The sequence below is a fragment of the Poeciliopsis prolifica genome, unplaced genomic scaffold (genome assembly GCF_027474105.1).
Source record: "Poeciliopsis prolifica strain line A6 unplaced genomic scaffold, Auburn_PproV2 SCAFFOLD019, whole genome shotgun sequence".
NCBI classification, from domain to species: Eukaryota; Metazoa; Chordata; class Actinopteri; order Cyprinodontiformes; family Poeciliidae; genus Poeciliopsis; species Poeciliopsis prolifica.
In genome coordinates this window covers 2,436,726-2,455,560 of record NW_026562394.1, presented here as the reverse complement: position 1 = coordinate 2,455,560, position 18,835 = coordinate 2,436,726, and the positions used below count along the sequence as shown (strand labels likewise).

The following is an 18,835-nucleotide window of genomic DNA, read 5'->3' as shown; positions in this document are numbered from 1 at the left end:
AAACATCGTCTAGTGAAACGATACGTACACATCCTGAACTTTTTCACATTTTGCCATGTCACAAACACAAACTTGAATGTAATTTACATTTTACATGAAGTCGAACATTATTGTGAAAATAAAACATGGCTTTCTGTTTTTTTTCTTTACCAGTACAGTACAGGTGTGGCACATTTTTGTGCAACTAGAAACACAAATATTTCAACCTACCACTATAAAACAACTAGCCCAGGCTAAGTCAGATTGGATGGAAAGTATGTGTAAACAATACATTTAAGTTGTAAGATTCTTAATTAAATTTAGGTCTGGACTTTGACTTGACCACTCTAACACATCTATAAGACTGGGTGTTTATTTAGCCTTATTGTCCTTATTTCCAGAATTACCATGTATTTGTCATCTCTGTTCCTGCTGTAGAAATTACTTCCACAGCATTATGCTGCCAATACCATGTTTCACCTTGGGTGTGATGCTTTACAGTGACATTTTCTGAAAGCCATGCATATTCTTATATTTCTTTTGTAATGGTAAACCTCTGGCTCCAGTGTGACAAAAAGTGAAAAATAGGCATGAAAACAGTTGCAAAGCATAAAGATACAATCATACTGCTGACTGTATGATTGAAAAACACTTTATGAAACTTGCAACAATCTTCTAGCAAATTTAACTTTACTTAGAGCAGTTAGAAAAAGATTAACTCTCCTTTCTATATTATGTTTGATGTATCAAAGCCTTGATTCTTTATCAATAAATTAGAAATTTAAATCATTAGCTGGAGTAGAGTCAGAATTGCAGAACATAGCACGGGGTCTGCGTTTTAATAAATAAGACAGTTAAGATACGAATAAAAAGCAGGATCAATTCAAACAGCACATCTGTTTATGCCTCTGAAATCTGTATGTGAGGCTCTGCACAGCTGAAACTGTGTTTCTGAAATCTTCCTTTTTACAATTAACAGCAGTGCTGTGGCTGCTTTGCACTGGAAAGGTTTTAGCTATCAGCAGTGCACACTGAGGTCTTAGTATTTAGACAGCTGTGTTGATGTATTCCAGCACGATACTAATCAAGAGGAAACCATCCCATTTTTTCTTTCATTTTGCTCACTTTTTCTCAAAATCAACCTGGCCTTTATTTTATGGGTTCATTGGAAATGTTATAGGCTTTTCTCACCCTGTTGCAAATGAAGAACAGCACAATTAGGCTGTGAGATATTGCTTATTTATTATTCATTCTCTGTAAGTTTCCTTTAAGCTGCAGACTTTCAAACACCAGAACTTGTTAATAAATTTGAGCTTTAGTTAATTTTCTGCTGCCAGCGTCGGGTGATGAGCCAGGGAAGGAGTGCAGGAAGAAGGTGAGCGGGGTGAAAAAGGGGGGCAAAAGGCAAAAACTCATTAGAAATGTGGAAATATAGGCAGAAATAAAGGGGTGAGCAACACAATGCAAAGACTAAACTACCTTTATTGCCTTCATGACACTGTGAAGATAAAATCCTTATGTGAAGAGTAACCACATCGTTCATGAATACCAAGCATTGTCATCATCATTGTCATCATCAATCCCAACATGATCATTTCTGTGCAACATTCCTTTATAAATCATATTAACATCAAAATAAACAAAAACTAAAATGACAACTAAGTAAAATCAGAATCTTAACATTTTAGAAAAAGTCATTTTAGTGATAAAATTGTTAATTCAGAGGCTAAAATAGAAAATAATCATTTTAAGCTAATTAACAGCAGCACAACTGTTACAGTAAACATAAGAAGTTTTTTTAAATTAGCCTTTACTTTTTAATTTTGATAAGAGAAATTAAAACGTAAATTACTAATTCTTGTTTCCTTAGAGTTTAAATGTGAGCGAACAAAGGGGCCCAATTCAGTTACCTATTTATATTCATCTTGCCCTTTTGCACAGTGAGGAGGATGCAGCGACATCTTGGGATCATCGTGTCTCTTCTCATTCAAAAGTCCTGAGTGTCATGTTAGAGGCACTAGATAATTAACGCTTTAAAATACCAGAATATTTTAATTGAAGACTGAATCTTTCACTGAAAACTGATAAAAAAATATCTTCATTGAGTCATTAGGATCATCTAAGTCATATGAACAAATCAACAGTAAATGGTCTACCACCTACAAAATCTACCTACATCCCTTTAAGTGTGGGCTTATGTGAAGAGAAGAGAGCATAAAACATCGCCCTGGAATCTGGATGATTTAGAGATTATGGAAAGAGGAAAACTTTTTTGCTCCAAGTGTTAAAACGTTACAGAGGGAGACCAGAAGCTACTTTGGTCTCCTTATTGTTTTGTACAAACAATAAGCAGCAGGGGTGCTAGTGAGCATGCCATTGGTGATTTTGTGTTTCAAAATCATTTGAAAATTTTTCCTAAACCACGTCTGACTCACATAAATCTTATTGTGCATAGCATCACCACTGACAACTTTCTAAAGACTTATATTGATACTGAAGTGGTTTTAAAATGTGTTTTATTGCAAATCTCATCAGATAAACAGGCATCTTGTTTTTACTGAATAGTAATAAATTAGTAACAGGAACTCAGCCATCATTATTGCATCTTTCATAACCCTGAGTAACAGCAGCAGATTATAGCAAATACAGAGACGGACATAATTACATAAAACACACAACGTTAGTCCACCAGGTGCAGATCATTTCAGAAGTAAACTTAATCTTAAGTAGTTAAGTCCGCTTTTCAAAGAATAGTCAAAGGATTATGAGCTTTGCTTCTAAGCATCATCCGTGTGTTATTTATGTATTTTCAGTATATTTTTGCTTTTCTGCCTTCCAGAGGATTCTCGCACTTCCATAACATGATTCACGCAGTTAATTTTGATCTAAATAAGTTCAAAATATTTTTTTTCCATTGCAGTGAATTCAGTTCTCCCAGAAGAGAAGAGTAGCACAAAGCTTAATAATAAATAACAGCAGTAACCTACAAATAGAAATGGTGTTAGTCAGCTTTAGACAAACATTGCGAACAAGCTGACATGGTACACTCCCAATGGATTTTTTTAAGACTGGATTTTCAACTCATCACTTCCAGAGCTCCTAAGCTGCACAAACATACACATATATATACATATATACATAATGAAGGTAGCTAAAAGAGAACAATATTGTAAAAAACTGTTTTCAAAAGGCTTTTCACTGCCTGTCTGTCCTTTCCTTCAAGGTAAAGTGGCCTCAACGCTTTAAAGCCAAGATACCAATAATCTGCAGAAATTTGAAGTATGTACAAACACAGCTGGTGGACTGATGCACAAAATTAAATGTTCCAGGGTCACTGGTTATGTAATGATGTGGAATTAACATAATTTAAGAGTTCTCGCGTCCTCTGCATATATTAAACGCCTTAAGACATGTGACGCTACTTGAATAATGTCTTTGCAGCTTGGAGACACATTTTGGTAGATTACAGTACAGATCAACACATCCTATAAGGCAGCTCTTTGGTAGCCCTCAGAGTGTAATCTAATGTAGGCAACAAGATTGTATATAATATAAAATTCCACTACAAAAAAATTTAGCATATGGTTTATTTTAGAGTCAGAAAAAGTTGGCATTTTAAAAATGATTGAACAAAATAAACTGTTCTTTTTATGGCACAAATTGCGTTTGAGGATAGTCATATTAATTTAATTACATTTACTCATGTGACCAAACTAAAATCTGCATTATAGAAGCCCCATAAAATGTTATGTACAAAATAAATAATAATCCTAGCTCTAGTAATTAGAATTAAACAACTAGAACATTTTTATGTAACAACTAGTTACATAAAAATTCAAATGTTTGCCTTATATTTTAATGCCTTTATATATTTTAATGTGACTTTAATGTATTTAATGTAATTTAAAATGGTAGCGAGATTGAATTCAACTCTGAAAAAAAACAATGTATAGAAAGACATAAATATGTTTTAAAATGGATGTTGATTTATCATTGTACTGGTCATAAGTGAGTAACTACAGATTGTGGCTGAGCTCGTTAAATTTGAACTTTTAATCAAAGTGGTATTAGTGATAGAAAAACACTACAAGCATCTGTAAGCTGATTGAACAAGTAATGATCTGAAGACACTAGAAGGCACTAATCATAATTTTTACTCTCACTTAAACAGAGTTGATTAACACATAATGGCAGATTTCAGAAGAGCAACTTAGAGGGATGAAGCCTCTCTCCTGCCACTTTAATTAAAGTATTTATCCATTTCTGATAAATCAGAACATCCTCTTTGATGTATGAGTTGTTTGTTCTGTCTTACATTAACATTTGGCTCATCTGTCACATTTAGGCAGAATCCACACAGGAACATTTTCTTCTATAACAGCATGTTGTTTTTGAAAAAAAAAAAAAAAAAAAAAACATGGGGCCATTTCCAGAAACGATTTCATCCACGAGGAAATGGATGAAATACCAAGAACCGTCCAAAACACTGTTTCAACCTGGATCTCTTTCTGTCTGAGACTTCAACACAAAGATCAGAAGAGAAAGAAACTAAATTCAGACACAAAAATATCACATTTATTAAAGCTGCAGTATGTAACTGTGAGAAAAACATTGTTTTTTACATATTTGTAGAATCTATGACTGTGTCGACTGTGGTATGAGACAGACAATCTGTGGAAAAGAATCAAGCTTCTCTGCCTTTTCCCAGTCACAACATGGCAACAATTTTAAAAGACATGTAAAAAACATATTCTTTATAAAAGTTATATACTGCAGCTTTAAAACACAATTTGTGATTATCTAGCTATGTATCTAGCTGTGTATTTTAATGTGTAAGTTGCAACTAAAATTACCCTTATGAGATCAGAGTGGCCCTGTTCAGGGGAGTGGGTGTGTGTTTCGGTGTGTGTGGGCTGCCACAGAACAGAGCAACTGCATGTGAACCATCCAAATAATATCTGTTAATACTTCTATGTTCACAGTAGCCTGTCTGATTGCTGTTTTACTGTTTTCATGCAACTCCACTCCAGATTTCAGCTCTCCAGTGTTATAACACCCAGTAAGCTTCTCAGCGTCCTTAAGGAGAAATCTCCATGGTTATCTCTCCTCACACTGAAGAGATGAGTGTATAATTTAAATGACAGCAAGAAATCACAATAAGCCAGCCTTTCTTTGCTGCTTATTAATCGCCGGCATTTCATTTTGGCTCATCCAGGGACTTCACTTCTCTCCGCCTGTGGGAAATATGAAAGAACTGGCCCCACATCACAGAAAAACAAAAACACAACCTTCTCACTCTCAATTGGTAAGAAGGTTGCTGGATGACATTTGTGGATACATGAGATACATCCTGTTTAAGTGGCCACCGCAGCTTACACCGGAACATTTGTAGTTACAGAAGAATTGAGTTAGTGCACTTCGAGCAAGCTGCTCATGTTCCCACTGATGTCAGCTTGCTTTGCTAATGGTAGCTCTTATGATGTCCGTCACAGTACAGACACACCTAAAGTGCACCATGAAGTCCATATTTGTGGGGGAGGGTTTAGCTTCAAAGTAATTTAGCACATTTTATCCATACAAATAATGATGACATCTTTAATTTAAAAAAATATGCTGACTGGAACCACTTGTGCTCATTTCTCTTTGACCATGCCTGCATCATTTGATCAAATTATCTGCCTATTGTCTGTCCTTAAGGTATCTTGTGTCCAGACGCACTTTGAGTGTAGATATCAGATCGTCTGATGTTCATGTTCATACAGGCTCAAAGCCGATGCATGACGGCACGGCAGGCCATATTTAATTATCAAATAAGATTATGTTCCTATTAGAGCCCTTAAGTGGGCAAAGCAGGGCTCCAAAGCAGCCAACATGTGGTGTTAAGTTAAATCAGATACTGCTTTGTGTCTGGGCAGTATGTAAGATGAACAAAAGCATAATGTCAAAATGCTTACATCAGGATTTTCCAATGATAAAGCAATTTAGAAGGACACCATCCAATGTAACTTCGACATTTTTAAACAGGGTGTGTGCATCTCTAATCAGTTGTACACATGCAATTCTGGATAAAAATAGAAAACCTCACCATTTCCTTAAATGTCATGCTGATTGTAGGACTTTAAACACTGTTTTTATTTTAATTATTTCCAACAACTTTGATGACTTTTAGCAAAAACAATTGAAAACACTGGTTTGAATTTATTCAGGCTAACAGTTAGAAAATATACATCAGAACACATTTTGCTGGACAATAAATTGATCATTGAGATGAATGATAATGTTGTTGTTTTGAGACCATTTTCAAGTAAAATGGTGATGGGATAATAATTCAAGAACAGATCATCAAAGAACAGTAAACTTTAAAAATCATAATGAACATTTTACACTGAAAGACATTTTAAATATCCAAGATAAACAAAACAGCAGAAATAACAAATCAAAGGAATTATGAAGTATTTGTAAACAGAATTGTCCTTCTAAAACAAAAGGGTTTGTTGAGACCAAAGTACCAGATTGAAGACCAATTTTGGCAGAAAGAAAACAATAAATCATCCAACTACAGATTTTTGATATCGCAATTAATTGATTTATTGTTTATTGTGACAGGCCTATGTATGGTTTTTGCATAAAGTCATGCCTTGACAGCAGCCTTTTTGTAACCATCAATAAACTTATGGTGTTTCTAAAATGAATATAAATCCTTAATCCCACTGAGGAATTTTCTCAATATGGAGATGTAAAGCCAGAAGGGTCACTCAGATGACCCTTCTGGATGCTGTGATTGAGGCGTGTGATGACTTCACAGCTGGATGAGACACTGACTCTAAAACTTTCTTTCCATGCCGGGTCACCAAAGAAGATCATCTTTGTGGTGTGGGTGAGATTTTGGGGCCCAGCAGCTGCAGCCACAGTTTATTTCAAAATATCCCTCCGTAGTACTGTTACATTGACAACATGACAAAGCAATTTGACTGTGTTATCCATACACAATGAGTCAGTGACTTGTCATTCTGATGGCACTAGCATGTTCATTGACACAGATATTTATTTTTCAAAGATTTTGTTTCGTTTTTAGGCAGTCAATGGTGCGTTGCTGTTTGTATGAACCGTTTTGAGAAATGCACTTCCTGTTTTTGCAAATGACAAGAACGATTCAAAAAATGTTCATGGCCACGTAGATGTCTAAATGGAACTGTTCATTAATCATTGTTCACAATATAAATATTTGTAAAGACTTTAATGTCTTGTTTTTTGTTTTTTTATTTTGACAATGAAGTTGCAGCACAGAATGTGTTCCAGATGATTGAAAGAGGAGGTCAATCGTTTGTCAATGCTGCATTGAATATTAAGCATAGTTGATAAATTACTGGGATCCACAAGCAAAGAAATAATGAATTACTCTTGAAATGTACTGCATGTGGAAATTGGAGTCCATTGCACCACATGTTGCAACCTATGCATCCACAATGTCTATAAGTAAACGTGTGCATTTAATACCTTGACAGGAGAGATATGCGTGTGTGGCGTGTAGCCGTGTATGGCCTCCATGGCAGCGAGGTTCTTGTCACTCATATGAAGCATCTCTGCACTTTTCCCTGGAGCCAGATGTGCTGGGCTGTGCTCCAAGGGGGGCGTCTCCTCATCCTGGTACCTGTACTTCTGCAAGATGACACAGACACAAACAAGATCATCCAACTAAGAAGATCCCAGGTCCTGGGGTAGTGATTTAATCTGTTAATGTTATCAAAGTCATCAAAAAATGAGATTTATTCATAGGAAATACAACTCTGAAATACAAAAGTGAATTCGGCAGACAACCAAAGCAGTATTCCTGTCAGATTGCCTCCTTTAACCAAATGTTGGCAAGTCTATAAGCACAGCTTGTGCATCGCATAGCATGTGTGACGCCCACAAGTGAAAAGTGGAGACATAATAGGAACAAAGGCCTTGAAAGAGTTCTGGCACTTTACTTTGAATATGTATCGTCCCCCACAGCCACATGGAGCTACTAGAGCATCGATTCATGAGAGTTTTATGAGGCAGCAGTTCATGCAGCTTCTTCGTAGCAACCTCACTCCCCTACCAATATCCCACACCTGGGCAGCCTGCCAGCAGCCCACTGTTTCAGCCACACATGGTATGCTTCATTCTAGGCGCGATGACACAAAATCTGCACACTGCGATTTCCATCACAAACACACAAGAGGTGGGCAGCGCAGTCACACTGGAGATCTGTCACACTGCTCGGTGCCTAGAAGCCTGTATTCGACAAATCCGCACATGCAACGTCCAAAGCCCCCAGGATCACAACGCTTCACTGTGCTGCACTGCAGATGTGAAGCACCGCTCTCTAAAAAAGATAAATCCTCAGAAATACATTTTGGTTTGTTGGCTATTCCCGACAATTTCCCACCTCGCTCTTTTTATTTTCGTTTTTTTTTTTTTTTTTGCAGACATGGAGAAGGAGGTGCATCACTGAGCCCTGTCTAAGACGGGCTGCCTAGCAACCGGAGCAGAGCAGAGATTGCAGTGCCACAGTTGGGGCTGGCAGCATCGGTCCTCGATCACATTACACTGAGACAGCAAGAAAGTGAGGGAGAGAAACAGATAAAGATAGAGGAGAAAGCAAATGAGGTATGGATAAAATGAAAAAGTGAGACCATCAGCACCGCCACAAAGTGGGAGAGAAAAAAATCAAGATGGAGTAGGACAAATAAAAAGAAGTAATTGTTGACTGCACTGCTCTTTAATTATAGAATAACAAGCTTTTTCTGCATAGTCAGTTATTGCCATTTTAATGCAAACACTGTATCATATAGCCAAATATCCCTCACTCCCATTTTTTTGCCCCCAGCTCTAACAGTAACTGATAATGATTTAAAATGATTTAAAAAAACCCTCACAGAATTTGGTACCATTATTAATGTTCCTGTATCTGTGGTCAAAACAGCCCTCTGATCTCCCTTTCCTGCATGACCAACATCCATGGTGCCACTCTGCCTTCTGTCCTGCTGGTGGGGGATGTGACTTTCAGTTCATGGAGCAGGATGGAAATGCCCTCCTGGAGAGGCACGTAGGAAACTGGGAGGTTAGACACAGGATTCAGACATGTGCATTGGATAGGAAGTACTGAAATAAATTAACTTTATATAGTTGTATGATGTATTAGTTAGCATTTTTTTTAAAAAAGTTGACTAAAAGGTAACAAATTGGATAAATAATAAATCTGAGTGAAGGGTTTGCTTTTTGTTTTGCAGGTGGCCTGAGTGCTTGACATTTAGCTCTGTTGTGGAGATAGACAAAAATAAATGTAGGGGTGAAAAATGTTTTCTTTTTGTTCATGTATCAACTATTGTTACCACTGCAGTATAGCCTAAATTTTAACAGTCTAAATTTTAAAAAGTGGGACAGTAAAGATAGTAAAGAATCTAAGCAGTAGAGAGTAACTTATCTACATTTGCTTTCAAAATAAATTTATTTCTTATTTGAGAAGTTTTAGATGGGCTTGTTTCAAGCATACTTTGTGGAGAATATATGTTAGCTAATGTGTTTAAAATTCACCAAGACCTAAAGTATGTTGGAATATAAGATCATTCAGTGTACGCTTTCTGCGCTCACCTATTTTGTCAGTGGCCCAGGCTTTAGAAATAGGTCTTCTGTCATCTGAGCAGCAGAAACTAATCTCCCTACACATAAAATATGTAGGCCAGAACACCTGCTGGATGACAGTTAAGAAAGCTTCACGCCGCCCCGCTCTAAGGAATATAAACCAGACACAAATTAAGTTTATGGCTTTCCATCTTTAAAGTTAAAACACGAGCAGAACGACAGCCACTTTCAAAGAGCCGTTTGTCTGTCATGATTATCTGAATTTCTTTTTTTTTCCCCTAACAGTCTATCAAAAATACAAACCTTCTCAGTTTATTTTCACTCACAAGTGTCTTTGCAAGTGCTAAACCTCAAACACAGCTTTCATCTCATTTACAGTATCGCGATTGCTGCTGCCAGCCGACACCTACCAGTAAAACTGTTTATTTCATGTATATGTAACAATCAGAAGATTCAGATATCCTGCCAAATGTTACCTTCAGGCGTTTACTCCAGGGCATCTCAGCACAGCACTTTGACAAGTGTTCATGTCCTTTACGGTGTGCGCTTCAACAACAGACTTAACATTCACCATGGGGCAGAGTGCCTAGAGCTGCACGCATCATGATGCCAGTGTGTGAATCCAGACAACCTAAATAAAAACAGGGAACTATAGCAAAGGAGAGCTTCTTTATTTCCCCCACGGAGACGCTCTACATTCCCCATCTTCACACAAATATAATTCATCAATAGGGTGGAGTCATTCATCCCAATGCAGTGCAAAATGGAGGCTTCTATTTAAGCAGTTTTTCCAGCATTCTTCATACTATAATGAAGAAATGAACAAAGTTTATTTGGCTTCCAAGTAAAGCTGATTTAAATTGGATAAAGAGCAAACAATTCTGCAGTCATATCAAGTAATGTGGAAAAATCTCAGTTGTGTTTTCTTAGGGTTAAATTGTAAGTGGCTCTGATAGGTAGGTAACTACTATTAATTTTTTTTTCCATATTTGTTAAAATATGGAAATATGTTCTTACAGCAGAATATGAGGCAGATAATCTGTAAAAACGTTCCCCTGCCCTGCCTCATTTCAGTGGTCCTACTGCCATCTCCAGAAATTCGCTGCTCAGTCAGAAATAACCAATCAGAGCCAAACAAGAGGTCTTAGCACTGTCAATCATGCTCATGTACGCATTGCTCAGTGTAAGCAGCAACTACAACTTCAAGATTGCCATTTTTGCTGCAGCCGGAGAAGCAACGTGATGTTACGAGAAATAGTGGATAAACTGTTTATCCACTATTGTCGGTGGAAATGCTAACTAGCCTGCAAATTCAGTTGGTTCCTCTGTGGTGAAGAACCTGTAGAGAACCAGGGAGCAAGGGGTGCAGCAGCAAATACACCAGTTGATTTACAGTCCTAATGCTCTCTTCCTGGCTCTGATTGGATGTTCCTGACAGAGCTTTGCATTTCTGCAGGTGGCAGTAGGATCACATGGCGGAGACACATTTTTCGCAGATTATCTGTCTCATATTATACAGTCTGGACAGTTTCAATAAATACGAAACTGTTTTATACAATACAATATATTTTATTGCGAAACTTTCACATGGTCATTTTTTGTTCTTCTTACTGCGGTAATTTTTTGATTGAACTTTCTGTGAATAAGAAATCCACACAAATAGTAACCCTCAAATTGAATGATCACATTAGAGTCATAGATGCAGTAAATTGTATTACATTTTACTGAAACCTGCTTCCTGTGCGGCAAGAAGCTCAACTGGATGATGTGACTTAATAATTTTAGAACGCTGAACTCTTAGAGCCTTCATCTGACTCGTTCTTTTGTTATTGTTAGTTTTTGTAATACAGCCATTTCGGAGCATTTAGAGCTTACCACAATCTTTAAAAAGTGTGAATTGGACATTTGTTTAAGTGGGGTCTATAGTGTGACTATCTTTCTATCTATCTGATCTTAACCGCAAGCTTTGCTTCATTAAGCAAAGAATGGTTCTCTTCACATCAACCTGAATGAATGAAAGAACTCACAGTTCAGGTTAGACCTCAGGCAAAGCTCCGTAACTGTGAATCCATCCCATCCCCCCTCTGTCCGCTGAAGCATGTGCACACCATTTTTATGCTGAGTGCATGCATTCTGACGTTCGTAGCACTCACAGTGAGGGATTGTTAGTGTTAATCCCCACCAGTTGTCTGCAAACATATTCAAGCCGGTGGACATCGTTTCACCTCATCTGATGAGGTTCAGGGAAATTAACTTGTAGTAAAAGGAGCAAATGATCATAAGTGGAAACGCACTGAAAATGAGCCTTTTAAGCACAGAGGGGTTATGGGTTAGACGAAGTGTGAAACAGCTGCTTGGTATTGGATTCTCTGTAACAAAGAGGAAAATCAAAATTTTCCTTTAAGTTGATTGAGCCCAATTGAAATACAACAAAAATAGATTGAAAAACGGCTTCTTTTGTTACTGATCTTCTGATTAATATTGATGTCTTCCTTTCACTGGCACTCGTCCATTTTCTCTTATTGTGAAAAATGTTGTATTAAAGGCTTATTTGGGTATTTTGCTGTTTAAAAATATTTGAAACCCGATGGGCAAGTAACTGTGACTCTGTTTGGACTTCAGTGAAGCTCAAAATTGATTACATTTTACCGCTTGCTGATGCATGTCTGTGTACCAAATGCTTATTGAGGTCTATCGCTGAAACATAATGGTCTTTTTCTGACAACACAATTAATTCAGTGTACTCTGCATTAACTTCCAGCCCACCACTGGTTACCGTAAAGCTTTTACTGGTAGTTTTTGGTTGGTGACACTTTATTTGACGGGTTGTGAATAAGAGTGTCATGACACCATCATAAACATGAGAAAGTCTTCATGAATATGAAGACTTTCACAGTTCTGTCACAGACCTGTCACAGTTCAGGTTAGACCTGAACTGTGATTTATTGAATGACAATTCAATAAATCATTGAATTTATTGAATTGTCATTCAATATTCTTGGTTAATTTAACATTAATTTAATATTAACCAAGAAATCATGATCTGAAACAAACTTGTTTAAAAGTATTACTGATTAAACTTTAAAAATCATGTAGCTTTATGCTATTAAAGCTAAAGTTTAAAATCAAAAATAACTTCAAGGGTTCTCCTGCAGGTACAGATATTTTGTTGGAGAAACATGACCATATCTCCCAGCAGACAATAGGTAGAGTATGAAACATCACTTCATATCAATGGTTGCTAAAATGGGTATGAACTGGCTCAATTTGCGGAACACTAACTTTTAAAAAACACAAAATTTTGTGCTGCCATGTTTATTGCTTACTGTAAGTGGGCCAGCTTTGCATGGATCATTTTCCATCCATCCATCCGTTATCTAAACATGCTTGTCTTTGGATGGAGTCGGTGGAGGGGGTGGAGGGTTCTCCTGTCTCAAGCAGTGATTGGGCGAGAGGCAGGGTACACCCTGGACAGGACACCATTTCATCACTGGACAAGATGTCCTTCTCATTAGACTCTACTGTGAGAGATCTAATTGGTTTAACTTAAAACATAGTATCAGTAATTATTTCTAAATCAATCACATTGATCAGTCCTGTTATAATACTGCTCTATGATATGTATTTCTGAGTGGATTTTGAATATTGCTTAAATTAGTATCACTAATGTTATGTGTTCATTGTCCAGAAAATGAAACTAAATGTATATCAAGCTGATATTGCATGGTTAATCCATCGGACTATTTGTTTGAGTGGAGCCTGATGTTGACTGCTTAACAGTTTTAAACTGTTTTAAAAATACAAATGAGTTCTATAGCATTTTGATATGTCATGCACAACAAAAAATATCCACACCTCAATATGTTGGGAACATGCTATTCCCAACATATAGTGAAATAGCCAAATTTATCTTTCCTAGCAAGAACAGTAGAGCCCTGACAATGACCAGAGGTAGAGGAAAGGAGAGGCTGCATTTCAATTCTTAACTAAATAAAATAAAAATACTTCTGTTACTATATTGTGATAGTGTAGTTTCAGGTAGATAATCAGTAGAATAGCACAGATCAAAGTGGACGGAGTGAGCAGCATGTACATGAGAATGATTGACAGTGCTAAGATCCATTTCCTGGTTCTGATTGGTTGTTTCTGACCAAGCTATGTATTTCTGCAGACAGCAGTAGGACCACATGGGAGAGATAGAGCTTGACTTTTTTTTCCCCCCACAGATTATCTTTCTCTTAATATTCTCATGAGAACAAATATATGAAAGAATCAAAGCCACACTCCAGTTATGTTTTTGATGAGGGAGCAACTTTATAAAATGATGTAAAACTCAGATTTGATTTCAGATAATATCTCTCATTTTTTCTCTCTCTGTCTTCTACCCATATTTACAATTTAAGATTGTGTGATATTGTATGCGCGCACTTATTTGCAATTACAAATAATTGCAAATAATTGTCACTTTAGTTCAAACTTTTCTGTCTTAAATTTGTGGAAGCTGTGTTAAATTTGATCTTCATTAAATCTCATGGAAAGTTTTTCTAGCTTGCCGGGGCAAATTGAATGCAACATTTTATTGTGAGTGTACTAGCACTACTTGAACATTTGTGTGCTTCAGGCCGCACACACAAAACAGAACAAGGTTGCAAGGCAGATGCGAGCTTCAATGTTTCTGTATCAGTTGATTACGAGCTAAATAAATTAAATAGGTAAAAAACATAGTGAGAAAAAATATTTTGTAAAGTGAAGACCAGAAAACACAGTGAATGAAGCAAAGTCCTTTCTTTTTTGTGCATCGCCTGATTGGCTGCCCGGAAGTGAGTGGCAGCAGATCACTTTCATATCTGTTTCCCAGTAAAGATATCACTGAATCAATTCCCCCAATGAGATAATTATCGATCCTGAAACCGAGACGAAGGCGCCTGGTCTCTTGAGTTGTAAATCATTCATCACATGAACACTCTGTTCCCATCAAAACTGGATCCTCTGTCTATTGCTCCGTCTCCCAGGGCCCTGCACTGTGAGTGCGCCGCTGAATCATGGCCTGAAGACAAACTCCAGTGAGGCCAGCTGTTTTTGATTAAATACTGTGAGGCCGCTGATGAGTGTTAAGCATAAAAAGCACATTAAAGGACCAATGAATGCTAGCAAAAAAAACAAAAATCTTCCTTCATTAAAGTGTAAAATCAGTATTTGTGGCAGGTTTTGTTTAAGAACAAAGGTTATGCAAATATATTCCTTAGACCATCACCTTGGGAAATTTCTCCTATGGAAGAAGTTTTGCAAATACAGTCCTCTTGAGAATAATAAAAACAAGAGCATAAAACATAAAATATTGATAGCTGCAGCCCATAGTGGAGTGTTCCAACGCATTGTTGTACATTGCAGCAATGTACTGTACATCTCCAAGATCCAAATTAATTCCCACCTATATCAACTTCCCAGGAGACAGCGACAGAGTAAACAAAAGCTGTTAGGGTTACTGTACCTGCACACAAATATTGGCCTTGAAAGAAGAATGCAGGTGGCAGTCATGAACGCTTTTCATTATTAACAGCAACAAAATGGAAACAACGGCTTGGAGATAAATGTCTCAGGGTCATCACAAAACATCCGCTAGCCGTCTACGAACAGGGATATAAGTGGAATATCAACTCTTAATTAAACATTTATTAACTATTTATTGTAAAATGGTTGATTCTAGAAGAAAATGAGAAATACCTAGAATAATTTTTTACGTGTTTTCAAAGTGCAGATGTAACTGTGCTCAAATATTGTGAAGATAAAAGTCAGCTTTTGAACATGAAAGCTAAGATGATGAATGCAGATGAAAGTCCCAATTAATGTTATTCACTTCCAAGGCCATGCAAACCCTTCCTTTAGGATGGAGAACTAATTCAGACTTATATAGGCTGAATCGTTTTGGAAAGTATTAACACTATATTGTAAATAATTCTGTAATGTGATGTAATAAGTTGCATATTGATAGGCAGTCATTCATTTTATATTACTTTTGTAGGAATTAAATGTTTGAAACTCTATTAGAGACCAAATCAAAGCACAATATACTTATAAAATTATATTTCTTAAATAAATCTGTGATGTATAGAGAAAATGAACAGATAAATTAGCTGCCAATTGTCCACTTGGATAATCCAAAAAGCATAACCATTTTTATTCTTATATTACTCCATTATACTGGACATATTAAGCAGAAATCATTGAAATCAGAATTAAAAAGTGACATAATATGTTGGCTCACCAGTAAAATGTACGTTTAGTTCATTTAGTTCTATTTCTTTTACAATTAAGTAATTTTCAGAAGCAGTTTTTGAAATCTCATGGTTTCCCTGCATTATCTACTCTATAAACACAGACTCAACTAATTTATAATGCAAACATGATTATTACAGTTAATCACTAATAAAAGATGCTGAAGACAGTTTGCAATTGTGGAGTTATGATATCGCTGGACAGATGATTGTAGCCTAAACCCTGGATAAAAATCATAATACCGTGTCTTCTCCTTGACGAAGACAAACAGGTAGACATGGAAGCAGGAGTAAGGTGTGTTCAAGAACACAAGGGATTATCTGTACTTGTCATACGCTGAGAACAGCAGGACCAAACATCCATAAAACCAGCTGAATATTTCAAATATGGAAATTCAGCTCAACAATAAACCATATCAACTATGTATGCTATGTAGTTAGTTCATATTAAACACACGCATAAATCAAAAGCAGGCAGCAAACAAGGATGAGGGAACAATGAACAAAAAACTATAAAATGAATTAGCTCCTGTGGTAAAGTTGTGAAAAAAAGGTTGAAAACAAATTAAGTTTTCATGAGGCAGCACAATGCACTGAACTTTGTAATCTCTGAGGAATAAAATGTACTTGCTACAACATATTTGTTTTCAACAACTGTTAAAATATATGTTAATACTTGGAACTTTGAAGAACCCACTTTTTGCCCCCGCAGCTTCTAAGATCTACTGGGAGTTCTGGAGCGCTGAGAGTTGTGGGGTGACTGAAAGGCATCATAGTTAAACATTCAGGTATTTCAAAACGTTTTGATGTAATAACCTCAAACAGCATTTAGAGTCTTTGGAGAAAAAACATCCCCATCACAGAAGTATTTAGCAATAGTCCCAAAGTGCTTTTCCATATATCCAATCTTTGTTTCACAAGAAGTCCAGCAGTTTAAGTTTTCACAGTTTCTCTTAAAATCCAAGCAGAGTTTAGGAAACACCACATAATTGTGTTTGCTTTGGGAGTATTGCAATGAGAAACCTTTTCTGTCCTGCCATCACAGCCTGTCTAAAGTTTTCTATGGAAACCCAAAGATGCCAATCCTTGCTACAGTTCTCTAACAAAAATCTGCGGACATTTTTTAATCACACACAAATTAAAGGTGACATGTTTTGTTTTTACATCTTGAATATTCAAATATGCTTACCACTAGCAAGTCCCACACACACACACGCATATATATATATATATATTTTTTTTCTTTTTAACACAGCGATGAGTTAGCATTGTACTGCTATCAGACAAACATGAATGTTTGTATGATTGCAATTAATCTCACCTGGAAGAGAGGCAAAATCTGTGATAGAATGAAGAAACAAACCCAAAACATCTAAAAAAAAAACTGCACACAACTTAAAAAGAAAGGCTGTTTTCTCTGATAAGCACCAGGCAACCACTGCTCAGTTCTGATTAGGAACAAAACAGGGATGGAAGAGAACAGCGGGAGCACAGTTCATGTTCCCTGGTTTGCAGATGGGATTATGCCTCTGTGTCAGCGTATGGTTTCCCTGATGATGAATGATATCTAAGTGGCCCTGAGCATTAAAGTGCATCTCCCAAGGTCAAAATCCTATCATGCAATTTGCTCTGCTGGGCTGCAAAGAAGAAATGTGAACCTAAAGGCTTTATTTTTAGCCCTGCTGCGAGCAGAGCTCTGAAAATGAACGATGTTTCGTTTATTTATGAGATGTAAGCGTTGTTATAATATATATATATATATATATATATATATATATATATATATATATATTATATATATATAACAAATATATATATTTGCTTTTATATATATATATATATATATATATATATTTGCTTTTATATATATATATATATATATATATATATATATATATATATATTGCTTTTATATATATATATATATATATATATATATATTTGCTTTTATATATATATATATATATTATATTATATATATATATATATATATATTGCTAATACGAGGAATACCCTGCTGTGTGTAAATGGGAACCGGTCATGTATGAGAATAAACGCTTAGAAGGTAAAACCGGGGTCGAGTGTAGAAAACTCAGTGATGAAGAAATAATAGGTAAGCTAATGAACTCGACAGACAAAAGGATCCGCCGCGGAAACAAACCAGAACCGCGTTTCCTCCAGAGGCCTCGCTTCTTTGAATACAGATCCGCATGTTGGCTCACCTTACACCCGAACATAAGGGAGAGGGTCCGGTTGCTGCAGATGACCTTACACTGGCACATGACCGGCGAGAGACACTTTAAATTCCTGACAGGCAGAGACATCAGTCCGGAGCCTCACAGACTCACTCATGCACAACAGCGCGATCAGAGAAGCCAGAGCTCAGCCGAGGCTGAGGAAGGGTCGCTGATGCCCCGCTGATTACAAACGAAAAAAGAAAAGAAAGGAAAAAGGGCCGCCTGCCCCGCTGCGACCGCAATACCGTCGCTTTTCTCAGTGTCCGATATTTGCGCCCGCATGCAGCTGTAAAAAATAAAAACTCCTCATTTCTGTCTCGACGACGAACGCGTGAGTCCACACATTTTGCCTAAAGGTTTGGAGCAGCAGGAGCATCATTCACAGTTTGTCTCCTTCTCTCTTTTACCCCGCTCTCCGCTTGATTGCCCGTAAAGTTTGTACACAAAGCGCAGCTGGATTCTGAACAGCGAGCCACACAGAGTCCCAATACTGGTAAAGCGCCTGCAGTCCTGTAAAACGGAATAAAAAAAAGTAAATCACACACTATTATACAGAAAAAAAGAAAGAAAGAAAAACTACACAGAAGAATTGGGAAACATTTTCAACGTTGAAGCTTGCTTGTTTGCTCTCTACATGTAACAGCGTGATAGCTGCGCCCCCTGTTGGTTTGAAATAGAATGAAGCCACTGGAGCTCTCCGAGGTGCTGAACCCAAAAAAAGTTGTGGACGCAAAA

At 36.9% G+C, this 18,835-nt stretch overlaps 1 protein-coding gene across 4 annotated transcripts in view; it reads right to left on the bottom strand.

Moving 5' to 3' along the window:
• LOC129368887 (disks large homolog 4) overlaps nucleotides 1–18,835 on the bottom strand; it is a 76,319-nt gene that overhangs the window by 27,875 nt on the left and 29,609 nt on the right. For 3 of the 4 annotated variants that reach the window (XM_055044059.1, XM_055044056.1, XM_055044057.1), the window contains exon 2: nucleotides 7,477–7,638. In XM_055044059.1, coding sequence (XP_054900034.1) covers nucleotides 7,477–7,638 — 162 coding nt within the window. Of the gene's footprint in view, nucleotides 1–7,476; nucleotides 7,639–18,085; nucleotides 18,443–18,835 lie in introns of those variants that run through there. The other variant, XM_055044058.1, reaches the window with a different exon arrangement.